This window comes from Lichenostomus cassidix, chromosome 1Aa, assembly GCF_008360975.1.
Source record: "Lichenostomus cassidix isolate B80296 chromosome 1Aa, HeHo_3.0, whole genome shotgun sequence".
Classification (NCBI taxonomy): Eukaryota; Metazoa; Chordata; class Aves; order Passeriformes; family Meliphagidae; genus Lichenostomus; species Lichenostomus cassidix.
The window spans coordinates 31,909,083-31,926,558 of NC_139480.1; the positions used below are offsets into that span (position 1 = coordinate 31,909,083).

A 17,476-nucleotide genomic window follows, 5' to 3' on the forward strand; every position below is an offset into this window, starting at 1 on the left:
CGTTCTGAGTGGCCTCCCGTCCAGCTTTGCTTTATTCCCCCTGGAGCTATGGGCAATGCCCCCTATGGGGAATGCCCCACACAGGCACGGTGGCACCCTGCCCTCGAGAACAAGATCCATGCGCTAAGGAGCACGGCGCGGGCAAGGACGGTGGAAGCAAGAGCTGCTGTGCTGAGGGAGCAGCTCTCCCCTTAGGTGCTGCCATGCCCTGACCCCCCTGGGTCCGTCCGGGCCCCTGCGCACGCCGGTGCAGCCGCGGCCCCGCTCAGCACAGCCGTGCCCTGCCTCCGGAGACACTGGGGAGGCACACGGGGTCCCCAAAGGACACTTGTCCCCTCTGGCTCCCCCCTCCCCGCGCGGCTTGGCGCTGACCGCAGCACTGGGCTTTAACTTTCCCCACCGGATCAAGGGCCTTTTCTAACCGCACCGCGGCCTCACACCCCCGTCCCACGAGGGCATCCGGCCACCATATGCTCGATGCGGGCAGCAGGGAGGGGATCTCCGTCCTCCCAGCCCCGCCCGAGCCCGAGCCCCCCGGGCCTGCTGAGCCTCCGCCAGCGGGCCCGCCAGGGCAGGCTGCCCCTGAGCCCGCGGGTCCGGCCCGGGGCGGTGGGCGGCTGCGGCGGAGGGGCGGAGGCGGAACGGGCGGACAAGGAGAGAGAGAGAGAAGCGGAGGCAGGCGGGCAGGCAGGAAGGGAGGAGACAGTGGCGGGAGGGCGGGGAGAAGTTTATTCCCGGAGACACCTCTCCAGGGCGCGGCGGGGGAGCCGCCCCGAGCCGGCGACTGCTCGCCCCGCGAGGTTGGGACATGCGCCGCGGCGCTGCTGCCCGGGGTTAGTCACGGCGGGGCGCCGGCCCCGAGTTCCCACCCAGGCGAGGGCGCCGGCAGCAGTAACCAGTGCCTCCGGCGTACGGACCGAGCGCGGCCGCCTGCCTCCCGCCCACCGCCCTCTCTCCGCTTCCCTTCCCCTCTCCCGGGTGCGTGAGGAGAGATAACAATGGTGGGGCGCAGCCGCCGGGCCCCCGCCCTCGCCTAGTGGAAGCGGGTGCCCCGCGGCAGCTGCTCCGCCGCCCCGCCCTGCGGCAGCCCCGGGCCGCGGACCGCGTTGCTGCCGGCGGCGGTGCCGGGAGGCGATGGTGCCCGCGCCGGGTTTAGTGTGATCGCCGTTCCCTGCCTCGCCGCCTCCGGTGCCGGCGGCGCTCCCGCGGGGCCAGCGCCCGCCGCCTCCCCGGCCGCCGCGCTCGCTGGGGCTTGCGGCCGCCTGACACAACTTGGGAGCTCCTCCGCAAAAACAAGAATAATTAGTGAAAATAATTTAGAACAAGGCGAAGAAGCGGAAGAAGCGAGTGGATAATGTCAACCCCGAGCAGATTCAAAAAGGACAAAGAGATTATAGCGGAGTATGAAAGTCAAGTGAAAGGTAAGCGCGGGGCAGCAGCGGGAGAGCCAACGCGGGGCGTCCTGCTGCCCCTTCCCCGGCTGCCGGCCGAGCAGCCACCGCCGGCGGGGCGGCCGATCCCACTTGCCCGAACTTCGGGGCGGGAGGGAGCGGCGGGAGCTGCCCCCCTCATGCGCTCCGAGCGGCGCCGGTGGGTCCGAGGGGCCGGGGCCGGACGGCAGCTGCGGCGGCTGTTCACAGCCCGGCCCTGGCCGAGCACCTTCCCTTCCTCCACAGACTTCGGTAGCACGGGGGTGCGGGGGAGGGGGAAGGGGGAAGGGAGGACAAATAATAATTAAAAAAAAAAAGCTTGGCAGTTGCTGTGGCGAGAGACAATGCTTAAGCCATACCCCTTTCTTGAGGCACATGGCTGTCTCCCACCCTTCCCTTGGGGCTGTAGTTTCTGTGCTGGGCTGTAGAACATGGCTAATAAAGAATTATCCTTGACTACTGAATGAGCCCATTCAGCTTTCCCAGGAAGTATTTCAGCCTCGCATCGCCCGGCTGTATCGCATCCAAGTATTGTGCCAACGACAGCCCCGGCAGATCCTGGCTTGAGCCACTGGCGCTTCCAGACCCTCGTGTTTCCTCGCCTAGCGTTTTTCCTCTGCCAATGTCTTGGGTGGAACAGAGACTGGGAAAGTAGCAGTGGGGTGTGAGTCTCTTGGTGCTCATCCTTGTCTTCTGGGTGCTGTCAGGGAAAATATTGCATAATACATAAATTGTAATAATTCAGTGATAGATGCAAAACTGAAACGACATTTAAAAAGCTATGCAACACCTGAACTGGGTTTTTTTAAATTATGCTGGTGTGCTCTTTACATAGGTAGGGTGTTCCCTCCTTGATGCTGCCCACAGTCTGCGATGGGCAGAGATGGAGCGTGTCCTCATGCATGTCCATGGGCTTCAGGAACAGCCTTCCTGCCCCACACAGGCAAGGGCTGGGACCTTCTAAATGAGGCATCTGGAACAGGGTGGGAGGGACCACTCCTCGGCTGTTGAAATATTTATTGACTTTGTGTACTTGGACAATATTTTTTCCTCTTACTCGATCCTGTGGCATCAAATTTTCAAGGCAATGCTTGTAGTTTTGTTGGGGTTTTTCCTCTTAAAAATGAAGAGGTTTTTTTCTTCCTAAGCTTTTTGTAGGAAATGCCTGTCACTACTGAAAGTCTTTTTGTGTCCAGGAAAGGATCTAGGCTCAAAATAAGAGATCTGCCAGAGAGATGGGCAGTGAGGGGTCTAAGCTGGCAGGTAGGCCATGCTTCAAGTGTCTGTCTAACACAGGCAGGGCCAAGACAGTTCTCTCATAGCCAGTGTATTCACTGCCATTGAGCCCTTGATGGGTTGATGCTTTTGCCTCTCTGTGGACATGGCGAACATTTTTCTTGGTGACTGAGCATAAAAAATGTTCAAGATCTTAAGCTCATTGCAGAGTGTGCACACTGTTCTTTGCCTCCTCCTAACTTGATTGTTACAGGCTCAGCCTTTATTATCTGTGGCCAGTTGCTATATATGCCAGTCTTTTCTTTTGAATAATGAAGAAAAAATACCATGCCCTTCAGCTGCATATACGGAATCATTTCAAAAGACACCAAAGATTAAAGCATAAAGTACCTTTGATATCCTGTCTCTCCTTTAGTGTCTTGGTCCCCCATCATAATTGCAGAGGGAGGTGTCATTTGTAAGTATCGCTTATTAGGAATTTTAACTTGCTTTACTTCTTTGTGGTAGTCTGGGGTGTGTGCAGTCTGGTCCCAACTGTCTTGCCTGAACTGTTGATTAGCAGCTGTTGGAAAAAGCATACTGGGCTAGCAGTTGTAGTCAGAGATGCTTTTTCTTTAATCACCATCACTACAATTGTATTTCAGGTGGCATGATCTGTCTGTGCTAAGACATGATTGTGCTTGACACCAGCTCAGTGATACTATAAAAAAGCAGTGATACCACTGTGTGATACCTTGAAAATCTTTTTGATATTGAAGGTTCAAGGCCTAAGGAATCAGCTGTAATTAGCCAGGAAGGTAGCTTTAAGGGAATGTAAATTCAGGAAAGTCAGATCCCTATGTACTGCTTGGAATTTCTTATATTAGGTTAGGAGAAAGGGTGTGGCCAAACTGCTTTTGCTGCCTGTGATTTCTGGTGTTTGCAATGGCTAGCTGATTTCTCACTGCTGATATGTTTAATTTCTGAAGAATGTGGACAGCTGGGCAGCAGACTGGCCATTTGAGGTTCCTCTGGACAGGCGTGTGCACAGGAGTGCAGCAGCACATATCTATCTCCCTTACCTTGTTTTGAGATTGCATTGAGCACAGCTTGCTGATCATCAGCATTAGTGCTACACAAACCGTGCCACTGATGTAAATCCTGTCCTCAGACATCTGAATATTGATGCTGAAGGAAGAGGGGCCTGTAATGTACATGGCCTGTAGGGTGTGCCTATGGTGCCATATTTGGAAATGAGGATTTGACAGTGCCATTCTTCACATAGCTTTTCTGCTCTTAACTCCTCAAATAGGAAGCAATAACAGATGTTATGTTGCACCTGGTTCCTGAGTTGTGTAAACTGACAGCTTCTCCTTGAATTTTTAGCAGTATCACTAGACTGGCTGTTGCTTTAGTAGAGGTCATACAGGAGCAGTAGAAAGTCTGCAAATGTTACCTGTTTTTCAAGCTGAAGTAAACAAGGTACTTCTGACTTGTTGGGCAGAATATTTTATTGCACTTTTTTTTGTAACATGCCTGTCCTTCAGTCTAACATCTGTCAAGAGCTGTCCCAGTTGAAGCAATAAGGTAAGTGTGTTTACTTCCCTGCACATCGTATAGAAAGCAGAAGGAGATGTCTTAAGAATGTCTTAATACTGAAGTTATATCTGTCTAGCTGGATACCTGTACCTGTTGTTTTGAGGGATGTAAGAATTTCATGGTGGCATAGGTACCTTCCTTTGCAGACCTAAAGGCACCTGGAAGGTAAATTAATAATAAAATATTACTGGTCATCCACGGTATCAGTTATATCTGTGTTTTTCTGAAGGATGTGGTAATTTTATTTGCACTCTCAAGTCATTAGAGGTAGCTTTACCAACCTTGTAACTGGGGTGGAGGATACAACTAGAGCCAGAAAGTAGAAGGGATACTTCTTAGATGAGCAACAGACTGGTGGTATTGTTATGATCCAAGTACTAACTTACTGCTATATGACCCTATTAGATTTATAGACAGCATGCCTTAACTCAAGGCTCAGTTGACTATAGTAGCCTATTATTAACTTACCTTTTGTATTCTGAGGACCAGCTGCTCCTTGGTACTGCTGATAATGTCAAGTAGTGTCTGTTGATAAAGTTACTGAGCAATTCAGAGTAGTGAAGAAATACTAGAGCATCCTCTGATGTCTGTGGGTGGGTGTCTTGAGTATGGTAAATTGTGTGCTGGTGAGATCTTGAATACTTAGCATCCTTTAGAAATTTATCCTTCTGAAAAATAAATCATATTTTTTCATAGTAGCAAAGGATTGGGGATATACTACTCTGGAGCTTTTTCATCATTCGTGTTAAACTGGCATGTTTGCCTTCTTTGGACATGTAACTGACCTTCCATGCACAAGAGAAACGTGCTTTGACTAGGTAAGCATTGTATTGACTAATTGTCTGGGCCTGTCTCTTCAGAGATTCTCTGTATGGTGTGAATCGTGGGAGTTTAACAGTCTCTTAGCCTTCTTACGCAACTGCATCTCCAACTAAAATGGGCTGAAGGAAGAACTGCTTAGATCCCTCTGTTTTCCACCTTCGTTTTTTGGTTGGGAATGACCTAGTGGAAATGCAAGCCCAAAAGGACTTTGTGGAGGAAGACACTTCCCTAAGATCAATAGTTGCATGACCTTCCTCAGAACAATATACTCGATTTTTCATCAGAAAGAACTTGGTAGCAATCTGTATTACATTGCTTAATTAATTTTTGTGGAAAATGAAAATTCTAAATTGTGAAACTGAATTTCAACTTCACATTAAAACAACACGAGAAGTCTCTCTGAGAAAAGGCTGAGTTCTGAAGTACAAATTGGGCTGTTGCTTTAGTAAACTGATAGCTATTTTGAATAAAATCTTTGTATTGAAATATTTGGTACCTTGGATGATGCCAGAATTCTTGAGGTTTATTTTAAAAAAATCTGATGAATAAATGCCAGTTTCCAAAGTTCGAGTTTATCAAGTGTGGTTTAGCAGAAATTTTTCTGGTCAAAGAACTTGACCACATGCAGAACTTTGTCTGATACAGAAAGGATATTGTTCTCCATGCTGTTTTTCAATTGGAGTTATATAATGAAGTTCCTTATCTTTTCCCCCGCAATTTTCTCCCTGCTCTCTGATCCTTTCTTTCAGAGTACAAACTCCAGTTGTCCAGGTAAATGTTAATGAGTTTGTAGTTGACTATGCAGCTGAAAGGAGTATCTGCAGATTCAGACAGTTCAGTCATAAACTGAACAGGTTTTTTGGTTGGTTTTGGATTTCGTTGGTTTTGGATTTCGGGTTTTGGGTTTTTTTTGTTAACCAGCATATTTAGTACTCTTACCCTTCCACAGCTTTCTTGAAATGAAAACTAAGGAACTTGATTTATTACTCTACTGAGCACCAAATTATTTGGGACATGGGCGAGCTTTACAAAATGCCTGCTTCTCAAAGGTCATGACTGAGGAACTACAGAGGCTTTGGCTTCATAATCTTTCCCTATAATTAAATTTTTAAAAATTCCTTTTCTTGATGCCTTTCTGAAACTGTGACCAGGAATCAGGAAAGTATACTTTTTTCTTGCTTTGACCACACACTGTGGCTGGTGTGTTCCTGCACCACTGTGGAGCTACGTTTACTATTTCACTTGAATTTAAAGGTGAATGAAGTCTTGATTACTATAGCACACATGAAAAGTAGTCAATGAATGGATTTGAACAGTGTTTCTGGCAGTATGGCAATCATAATGCATACTTAATGCATATGTTTTGTAGATACACATTTTTTTTAGTCTTTAAGATAAAACTTTAACTTGCCTCTTAAGCAATTTGGAAACTTTTTATGATTGCTTCTTTGGGGCTTTTTTTTTCCTTTCCAAGCATACTTTCTGTGCAGTTTTGCTGTTTCAGAGCAATGCTCTAAATCAAGCTAAGGTTCATTTAATTTTCTGCCATTATCTTTTATTGGTCACTTTTTTATGAACGGAAGTTCTAGTTGCTAATAAAATTAAGCATAGCTTTGAAGTGGCTGCAGTGAGACAGAATGGGATCCAAATTTTTTTCCGTTTTCTGCTTCATACTTTGCTTGGGTTAGGTTTTGCCTTTTGTGAAAACTCGTCTCCTTGTCAGTCAGGGGTGATGGATGGTAGTGCTGGAAAAAAGTGGGTCAGTACTGTTGGGACTGGATAAGAAATCCCCTGCTGACCATTACACAGCCTGTTAAAAAATCACTGACCATGACTTGACGGTGCAGCGTGTCTGATCTCTGCTTTGGACAGGAATGGACATGGGGGAGAGCACAAGTGGAGCCAGCCAGGTGTCAATGCAAGCTCCTGTGGTGTTTGTTCTTCCCTTTACCTTTTTTGTTTCCCAACCCTTCCTACATCTACCTGTCATGCTATCCCACATCTAACCTTTCTGGTCTCCCTAGTGGAAATCACTGCTACCTTAACTTGTATTAATCCCTATTAGAGTCTAATCTACTCTTACTGCTCGGCTTTCACAGGGCAAAATAGGCTTTGGAGTGTGGGGGTTTGTTTGTGTGTGAGTGATTAGGCTAAATGTGTAGCAGGGCTGCCTGTGCTGGGGTGCTGCCCCCTCTGCTTCCTTCAGGTTTTAGTGTCACGGCAGCATTTCCTCTGTGACTGGCTTCTCCCACCTTGCCATGTACTGACCCAGTCCTTCCACTGGTCTGCCCCGGACTCTCTGCTGTGAGCTGTCTGGGCTGATGTGATCAAGTGCTGGTCAGCTCTGAGGCAAGGCTGGCTGACCTTGCTCTGTGCTACTGTGCTGGTCAGTCTGGGAGCTGTGAGTCATGAATGGACTCTTGTTCCTGAAGTTACTGTATCTTTGCCTTCCCCACGTTTTGTCTCTTGGGCGCTGTGCCACACACCCTGACGTTCAAGAGATTGTGGATATATATACATAATGTATATATACATATACATTATGTACATTATGTATGTGTACATAATGCGTGTCATTATGTACATATGCATGTGGAAGAAGAGCAACAGCTGAAAACTGGAGGGAGGCCATGGTTGAAGGTGCAATGACTGGCATCACTGCCTGTGCATCAGTAACAGAGATGAGGCTGGTGGGCTGCACAGTAGCAGATACTTGGGATGAAGCACAGAGGGCCATTGCTGAAAGCATAGGTCCATCTCTTGGGTAAGAGACAGAGCTGTCTCCACAGGAAGACTGCTTTCTGTGTGTCTTTTACATTACCAAGGCCATATCTGGCACCAAAACTAAAGGAGTTGGTTATCAATGCTTTTTCCTTTGTTTCCAAGACTTAAACAACTGCAGTCTGTTCTGGCAGTTTGTGTGGTGGCTTGGTCCTGTGGGAGTGCTCTAAGACAAACAATTCACTTTGATCTGTTGTAATGGAGCCATAATCCTGAGGCACTGCTTCCTCCGGAATCTACTGTTTTCTGCAACTTGTGGAAGTCATATTCTAGACATTGAAGTGTGTCACAAGTGAGTTACAGCCACCTGGTAGGCTAAAGGTGTTTTACCTATGCTCTGCCCACTAATCTGTCTTGTCCAGGCAAAGCACTTATATTCTCAAGCCGTCTTCTGTTAACTTGTTTAGTAACTGATTAAGGAAAATCTCTTCAAGAACTCTTTCCCTCTCTTTTGTTCTCCTCTGTCACTATATCTCAGCCATATACCTGTATGAATTTCAAATGCAGCATTCAGTCTTGCATCATACAACGCACTTGAAACCAGAATTTTACCTGGGGGTGACTGATAAATTCTGAGATTGAGATGTAATGTCATTACAGAAAATGAAGACCATTTTAGATATAACCCCAAGCAAATCTGATATTTTCTTTCCAAGAACTGGCTTGTATATGGGCATGGCCATGACTTCATATTACTCTTCTGTCTTTTCTAGAAGGTCTAAATGCTAGGTTTAGTTCATAGTTGGCACAATAAAATAATCCTGGCTTTAGGTGCATGTTAATGAGGTAGATGTTGCAGGTAGGATGGGAAAACCCACTAAATGCTCTAAATTATTTGGCTCTTTAATAATCATATCTGTGTAATAAGTTTAATATTACCTGTGTTATTTACTTCAAACTCTATCCAGTGCAGGACAGTGCAGTTGATCTGACTTTAATTAAGTCTCTTCTAAGGTGTGTGGGTTTTCTCTCTGTGTTTACCTTGATCATAGCATCTGAAGGGTTGCTTTTAATTAAAGTGATGAGAAGGGAAAAAATACCTTTTCTTTGTCTATTTTTATTTCAAAAGATTCAGTAGAACTTGCTTAGAAGTGTGATCATGGATTCATCAGTTAGAATATTCCTGATAACTTCGTTATGTTATCTATTATTGACCAATAAAACATGTTTGAGTTTCAGTTGCAACCTCCTGAGACTTTCCTTTATAGCTGCAGAAGTGCTGACAAGCAGGCAAGAGAGCTGTATTAGCATATTAACCAAAACATTCTCAAAATATACTAGACCTAAGTGTTTTTTTATTGTGAAATAGAAGTTACAGAAAGTATAATTAGAACACTTATGGTGCAGTATTTCTTGTTAGCTATATTAGGAATAAAAAGCAAATGCAGCTGGCTTACCGGATGATGACTTCCAGGAAGTAATGATTGTAACCCTTTACATAATTAGCTGTTGTGGGAAACAAAACTGACTACTGCAGATTCATGTAAACCATCCAGACTCCTTAACTGACTCAGTGCTTACTCATCTGAATTACTCTGCATGTAGGATCTACTAGCAGTTTATTGGTGCTGTCCTGTGTAGGGAGTTCGAGATGCTGCTTGTTTCTTCCAGGGTGTCAGGAATTGAGTGGTGCACACTTTTGGCTCTGCTCTGTGTGTAAAACTAAATAAGGATACATGCTGACCCCCTTTCACTTTCCAGTGTACATTCTTTCATATGGGAAAAGAATGCAGTCTCTACTGTTTTAGCCAGTTCCAGAGTATCTGCTTCCTGAAAATCAGAGGAATCTGTTCATGTTTACAAAGTACAGAGTACACCAGAAGTCTAATAAGATTCAGTGATAGCTCTTGTATGACTCTGTTCTTTCAACAACCTGTCTTTTTTCAAACCTTGCTGTTCCCTGCTCTTCCCCTCTGATTCTTTTTTAAGTGAAGAGAGGATAAACAATCTAAAGCATCAGGTCAGAGGTAAGATAAAATAACTGTTCATTCAGTACCAAGATGAGCAGACATCTCAACTGAAACTTTCTAAGTCAACAATTAAGTTACTATTTTACACAATAATAGAGAAATTGAAATTATTACAAGTCACTTAATTGAATTTTTTAAATACAGATCAGAATGATCTGTTATTTGACTTGTTCTACTAAAACCAAAAAAAAACACTCCAAAAAGACTTCTGCCTTTTATCATACACTTCAATACTAGTCTCTGTGACTAGTTGCTGTGACTAAGTTGCTAGGCATAAAGTTATTTTGACAGTATTTACAGAGGCATTCAAAAGGCATACTAAAAAGAAAAAAAGTTCGTACCATTACCATAGGATACTTAAGACACCAAGGTTGCTGTAAGTGGTTAGACAGCACAACAAGCTCTGCCTCTTGCAGATCACTGATTTGCCGATGAGTAGAAATGAAAGTGTATAAACTCTTGTCCATAGGTACCTCGTGTATCTGGCAAATTGGTGTCTACGTTCTTGGCTTAAATAATATTAGTCCCTTGAGGAACCAGCTGTGTAGCAGAAAGCTGGCTTTTGTGTGTGTTGTGTTGCAAATGGATTACTGGACTATTAAAGAACTTGACAACTATGCTGTGCTTGCTGCCCAGCAGACTACTTGAGCTTAAGACCAATGTAGTAGGGTTCTTTGTATTATGTACCTTTTTCTTGAGGCTGTCTTCATGTATTTGTGCCTTTCCAATTTCCAAGTAACAGTGCATAAAATTAGTGAGACTCTTAATGTAACGACAGAAAATAGAATCAAAGTGTTAATCTACTCAGATCCCTTAGCATTAAAGTCACAACCGCATGCAGGGTAGGAGAAGGTTCCCCTTCAGCAGAGAGAAAGGAGTCCAATGCAGGTAGCAGGTTCCCCACCTGCTAGAGGCTCCCCTCTCCCAGGATGCTGTGGAGGAGCCTGGTGGCAGTGACTGCCATCATGCCTGCCCGGCAGCCTGTGATGAGCAGTTTATGTGCATCTGCAGCTGAGCTCATCGGATTATTGTCGACTATATTGTAATCCTTTAATTGCCAGCCACTTCTGATGCCATGATATTGTAGTTGTGGGTCAAATCCTGCTTCTTAAGCAGTATTCCCACTTTACATGTGGGATGGTGGAATACGCTACACCTTGTGAACTTGATCATGTGGCCTTAATAAGAAAAAAAGCAGCCAGGAACACACTGTTTCTTGGAGCTCATTGCAAGCTGGGCAGACAGCTAGCAACAAACTTGTTGAAGCTAGAACCTATCAATTTGGAGTAGATTGTAATCAAACAAATTGAATAAAATGTTATTTTTCAGGTTTCTTTTGGGTCTGAGAAGTTTCGGGGTGTGAAAGTTGGGCCTTTTATTGTTTTTCCTCCAGCCCTTCTGCGAGATAGAACAAAGATAACTCTTAATGAACAAAGACCAAGTAACTAATGTGCATTAAATCTGCTCTGCAGCTTTTGCCTGTCTTTAAGAAATTCGAGTGGTTTGGGTTGGAGGCGTCCTTAAAAGATAATGTATTTCCATACACAGGGACAACTTACACCACATCAGGTTGCTTAAATTGTTGTCCAGACTGGCCTTAAACACTTTCAGGGATGGGGCAGCCACAGTTTCTCAGGCAACCTGTGCTTCACACTCTTACAGTAAAGAATTTCTTCCTTATATCTAATCTAAACCTACTTTCTTTCAGTTCAAAGCCATTACCTCTTCTCCTATGACTACATGCCTTTGTCCAGCTCTCTTGTTCCCTTTAGGTACTGGAAGGCAAGACTCACATTTTGGGAAACCTTTCTGGGCACTCATAGTGTTGAGCAAGAAAAACCCTCTTTTGCATATCAAAAGGGAAAAAAATCAATGAAAATAAGATCCAAGGTGTAATTCCTCCTGTATATATTCCCTGACAAGCAAACTAGTTGGTTGCTGGTGAGATGGTATGGGTGTTGAGAGGGACTGTTCAAGGAAATTGCAAGCACATGCTTTGCTAGTGGCCTGCTGGGCAGTTCTGTATAGCTCTGTGTTCTCTGCTGGTTCCAGGGTGGCCTCTGTACATGGGGGAGGTCTCGGCTCAGGCCTAAGAGGACAGACTTTCAGGCTACAATAGCAATTTTCAGTCTTCCATGAGGGCTCAAAGAGGCTTAGGGTGTAAAATATCCCATGGGATTAAATTCATAAAAGAACTCTAGCTCTTGTGTTTGCCTTTCAGATGCCACATTTAGTTCCACTGTGGTTGCTGCCTCACTTCAGAGGTGCCTTTGGTTATGTTTGTGTGACTGCATATACTGGCCTATATGTTTGTTCTGTAGTATAGTTTGAAATGCAGCATGTCTAACATTTATAGACCAGAAATTGCCTTGCCTCCAGATGGCAGAGACAAAGTGCCAGCCTCATTCATGCTGATGTCATCTGAGTTGCCACCAGAGTAGACCTAAAAATGTTAGCTGTTTCTGCTGAGCCATGAAAATATGTATGAAACTGCGGCATCAGGAATCTGATCAGTGCATCCTTCCTAGGGATCAGAGCATTTGCATGAGGAGTTCAGTTTCATATTTTGATACCATTCTCTTACTCAAAATTGAGTCTTGAGTACAAATCTCCCACCTTGCAAATGATTGCTCTGAGAACTAAGGAACTGAGTATTCTTGGACAAGTCTCCCTAGTTTCTTGTTTGTTGAAGCTCGCAAGCTCTTCCCCAGACTTAATGAATATTTAATTATTTACAGGGTGATTATGAATCCATTGCCTGGTAGTTAGAGCAGCCACCTGAGAGATAGAGTTCTCTATGAATTCCAGCAAGAGTCTGTTCCTGGTCTACTTTTTTTAAAGCAATGGTAAAGGAGGAGGACTGTGGGATTGAGGTAATTATGTGACCATTCTAAATAAAGAATACTTTAGTAATCTGGAGGGGGGAGTATTCAGAAGATACCTTATTTATTTGTCACAGTATACAGAAAAAACCACACCTCTTTCCTTAGTAATGATTTTTAATCTTAAAACCCTGCCAGGATTTGTGCCAATTTTTGGCAGATTGTCTCTAGTTTTGCAGATAATCTGTGAAAGAAATGTTTGCTCAGAGTTATTTGAAAGGTTCATGAATGTCTGTTTGCTTGGGCCTTTGCTTCAATGACTCTTCCTGCAGCACTCCCTCCATACAGCATAGTCAGTCCTCTGTCCCATGACAATTCTGTACCCAGGTGCCCAAGTTGCACAGTCACAAACAACTTTTTTTTTACAGCCACCAGAAATTTAGCAAACATTCCTGACTTATACCTGTGAAGAGTAGGGTTTTCTTGTTTTTTAGTTTTGGGGTTTTTTTGAGGGCAGAAAAATTACTTCAACGGATGTTTAAGGAGGAAAGTGGGTTTGCAAATACCACCAAGGCAAACCTGCAGTTTTTAGTCAAATAACAGTGAATGTTTTGGCGCTTAGTGATTAGAGGTGAATGATTACAGTGCATTAATATAGCTGTAAGGAGGAAAAATTAAGAAATCTTCATCACTCATGGCAGCTGATCAGGTTATTTCCTCTGCAAAACTGTTTTGTAGGGCAGCAGACAGTCCTTCAAGAAGCCAAGCTACTTGTTGCTGATTTGGGGCTTTACTTTGGTGTATTAACATGCTTGTTCTTTACTTGTACTGCTGCAGCTACATGTGGTGAAGTCAGGTTGTTTTGAACAGCTGTATGCAAAGTGCCAGAGCTGAGAATCAGGCAAGAAGATGAAAATGTCTGAATTCCACTTAATTAAAAAGTGGATTTAAGATGACCCTCCAGGTATGCTTCTGAACTTGTGCACTGGCATGTTTTGCATTGGAAAGGACAATTTGTTCTTAGTTCTGTTGTGCACTCCATTCAGTTATCTGATAATTTATGTAACTATTCATGTGATGGATTTTTTTTTTAATTGTAATTGACTGTTGGATTAATTGAATAGCTGCTGCATCCTGAATCAGTAGCAGTTCCTACTGGATAGGAGTATGCTTATAAGTGTATCTAAGATACTGTAAATAAGGAGATAGCATATATGTTAAGACTTATTAAAAACTTCAGTTCCCTAACTATTTGTATGTAATCTTTTGTTTTTTCAGTTGTAATATCTGATTTGTAAAGCACATGCTGTTTACATTATGTGGCTTTGTTTTTGTTTACCATTGCTTGTATTAGGATATATGAAAATAAATTTAATTTAATTGGGTTTTTTTAAAGTCTGTCTCTGCAATTACTTTTTTTCTCAGTTTGTAAGATATCAGTAGTGTGGGAGATCATGGGATTAGCCATGATGACTGAAACCTCCATCTTACATGTAGGTCTGTAGCAAGATGCTCTGGAAAAGAGCTTTTTAGGTTACAACTTAAACTGTGTGTAGAGCAGTGGAAATTCAGACCTGTTACTAGGATCATACAGGTCATTATTCCTATGACAATGTGTTTATAACCTTGGAATTACCTCTTCAAATCTCATCTCAACAGTCTGTGGTTTTAGGAAGACATACCTCTTGTATAGTTCTTGTGCAAACAAGCCTGACTTAGTGAAAAAAAAGAAGCTTTTGGTCTCTCCTAAGTCAGGGCCAAGACTCTGCTCTAACTTAAGCAAGAGAACTTAATTTAAAGTGAAGAGGCATCTTAATTCCAGGTGACTTAATAGACTGACAAGGCTTTCCTTAAGTGTACTGAAGGTAGCTTGAATCAAAAGTACTTGAATCAAAAACTGAGTACCAAGTTCCTTGTTCACAACAGTCAATGAGTATTGATGAAACTGGTGTTTCTCTTTGGGAATTATTTTTCCTACAATGGGTAAGATTTTTGCCAAGGTCCGGTATTTAGGTGGTTTCCTAAGCGACAAGGTGGGCCTTGCTGAAGCAGCGCCGCTCGTGGGTGGGGTGGAGCTGGGGCTGGTAAGTGCTGCAGAAACCTCTCAGTTGTGCAGAGACACATCAGTGCTCTCTAATGAGCCTTGGCTGCAGGAAAGGCTTGAGACCCACTGCAGTAAAATTTCAGTCAGTTAATGGATTAGGCTTTGAATGCATTCAGTGCACTGAATAGTTGCTAACTAATGCAGGACTGGAGGGAATGAATGAAGTGGTACTGCTTTTACAAGCAGAATAGTAGCTGCTGTGTGTCCTGTTATGCACAGCCTTGCTTATTTCACGCACATGAATTTGTTGACCTCACTAGAGCTCTTAACCTTCCTAGGGCTACTAATCTCCATAATGTCTGAAGGATTGGGCTTAATTTTGGCATGGGCATGTGCAAAACAAATGAATCAAACTAAACTATGAATCATCATTTTTTGTAGTAGAACATTCAGACCTAGTCCCGCAGTAAATGTGTCTGGCTGATACTTGACTGAGAGCTTACAGGATCTGATCCATGCTTTGGGAATCCTGACTTCTTAAGTGTAGGAGAGACTGTTCTGAAACAAAGGAAATTAAATGCAGAATATACTGAAGCAAAGCAAGAATTGTCATTTGACTCAGATGAAATTCATAAAGTAGAATTAGTGTAGGTTGTGGACAGGATTATACATACATTGCAGAATGTTTCAGTACTACTCAAGATGCCTGGTGAAAACTGTAGAGGTGATGTTTTCAAGTTACTGTTACTCTCTTTTTTGCAAATAGCTTAACTAAAGCGTGGCACAATAAAATAAAGTCACTTCTAAAATTTGTTGGAGGCACTGAATTGTGGAAGTAGTGGAGAATGATGTGAACGTCACTTTCATGTCTGCACTATAAAATGCAAAAGCACAAACGTAGTAACCACAAGGCTCTTTTTGATGTTTTAATCTTTTAAACCTTTGAAATGGTGGTGTGCTTGAAAGGGCTTCTAAATCCATTGGTTAGTCTGTGCTGTCTCGTATTGTGTTCAAAATCATAGCAGATAAAGGAAGAGTGATCAGAAAGCTTAATGCAGTCAGAGCGTCACGACCTGTTATGTAAAGCAACATTTGGCAGGGCCTTCCCAGCTGCTGTAAATGAATGTTAACAGCATTTTATCATCTGCTTTCACTGTCTTTATTACATAATCTGAATATTTATGACCCTATTAATGTTTAGCTGTGAAATTGCAATATTAAAGGAATGAAGGTTCCGTAGAATATTGAACAACAAGAAATATTTTTTTGCATCATTAACGAAAGTTGTGTTAATGTTAAAAAGCTTTGAGTTCATATTTCAAATAAGTTTATTGAATTGCTTTACAGGTATATTATTTATTCTCTAAATTATGTATTTCTCTAAACATGGTCATAAGAAAAGTATTTTGGTGACAGAATTGTGTTAATGAATAAGATGCTTGTCTTTGTGTATATAAAATACAGAGCACTAACCAGAAAGGTGATGACTTTTGTTGCTTGTAATGCAAGTCCTTGAATCCGTAGTGATGATACTCTGTAGCCTTGAAGAAACCTAGCCTGCCTAAACGAGATCCAGGCTGTCAGAATTGCCTCTGTCAGAGAGCTTCTCCAGGTAGGATTCTGGGGCAAGCTGTTGGGCCTTGTTATTATTACAAGGTTGTTGTTTGTTTGTTTGTTTGAACCAAAATCTTGCTATGCACTGTACTTCCTCACAAACTTATATGCTCTTCTTCTGTTGTGACTGGCTATACTGCTGTGACCTGAAATGCATATCACGTAATTAGGGTTTGTGTGCACCACATTACATGGCTGGTGTTCTGATTGCAGATGCTGTCTCACTGCTGAATGAACACTTGCCTGTATAGTGATTATACTTGGAATTACATGTAGGAAAGTAATATGCTGGGTCAGAAGATGAATGAGGAGCTGTAAGTCATTTCCCTTGGAAGCCTCTTGGATTATATTATGTCCCCAGACAGAACTGAACACCACCACAATAGTCATCTGCACAATAGTCATCTGCAAATTTCTAACAAGATGGTGCATTTGGCAAGTGGTTCTCACCTATGGAATTTACAAGTGATACTGGTATGGTGGTTCTTTGTCATCCTGCAGGCTAAATAGCTCAATTAGCTGCAGGCTCGTATTTGCAGGTTGCCTACAAAAATCCAAACTGGAAAAGTAAGTTTTGCATCTGAGTGGAATGAAGTTCTTGGTCACTTTCATCTTTGAGTGCAAAATCTGTAGCCTGTCTGAAAGTTGCTGTCCTAAACATCTTCCTACTGATTACTAGGGCTAGAGTTTGAGAGATACGGGTGTTTATGAAGGTCTCTTTTATTTCTAAAAGTCTCATGAGTGTAGTGCAAATCCTGTGGTATGTTCTGACACTATACCTAACTCCGAGTAACTGTGTCTTGTAATGGTCTGTACTTCCACCTTCTCCACAGTTCAAACCTCATGAGCTGGTACAGAAGGCAGCTGCACATGACTGTAAGCGTACAAGTTCTCAGAAATGTAAAGATCAGTGGCTACAGGGTGTGGAGGGTTAGAGACGGGAAGAAAGTTTAGATTAACACATACTTTTTAACCATATTTTATCCCCAAGCAAGGTTGTTATAGTTACTGCAGAACTCCAACTGGACTCTCTTCCCTTGTCGGCAGTAGAGATTTAAGTATGTATTGTTCTTCTGGGCAATAGTATTGAGCAGTCAAGTAAGGTTCATAATAGAATAAGGAAACCTTTAATTAGGACAGGAGTTTCAATTGCATTCTTTTTTGCTTTGTGTAAGAGAA

At 43.2% G+C, this 17,476-nt stretch overlaps 1 protein-coding gene across 2 annotated transcripts in view; it reads left to right on the top strand.

Moving 5' to 3' along the window:
* The first annotated feature begins 743 nt into the window (after nucleotides 1-743).
* SRGAP1 (SLIT-ROBO Rho GTPase activating protein 1) overlaps nucleotides 744-17,476 on the top strand; it is a 143,108-nt gene continuing 126,375 nt past the window's right edge. For both annotated transcript variants that reach the window (XM_085044197.1, XM_085044205.1), the window contains exon 1: nucleotides 744-1,421. In XM_085044197.1, the coding sequence (XP_084900323.1) occupies nucleotides 1,355-1,421 (67 nt within the window). In that variant the 5' untranslated portion in view covers nucleotides 744-1,354. The remainder of the gene's footprint in view (nucleotides 1,422-17,476) is intronic.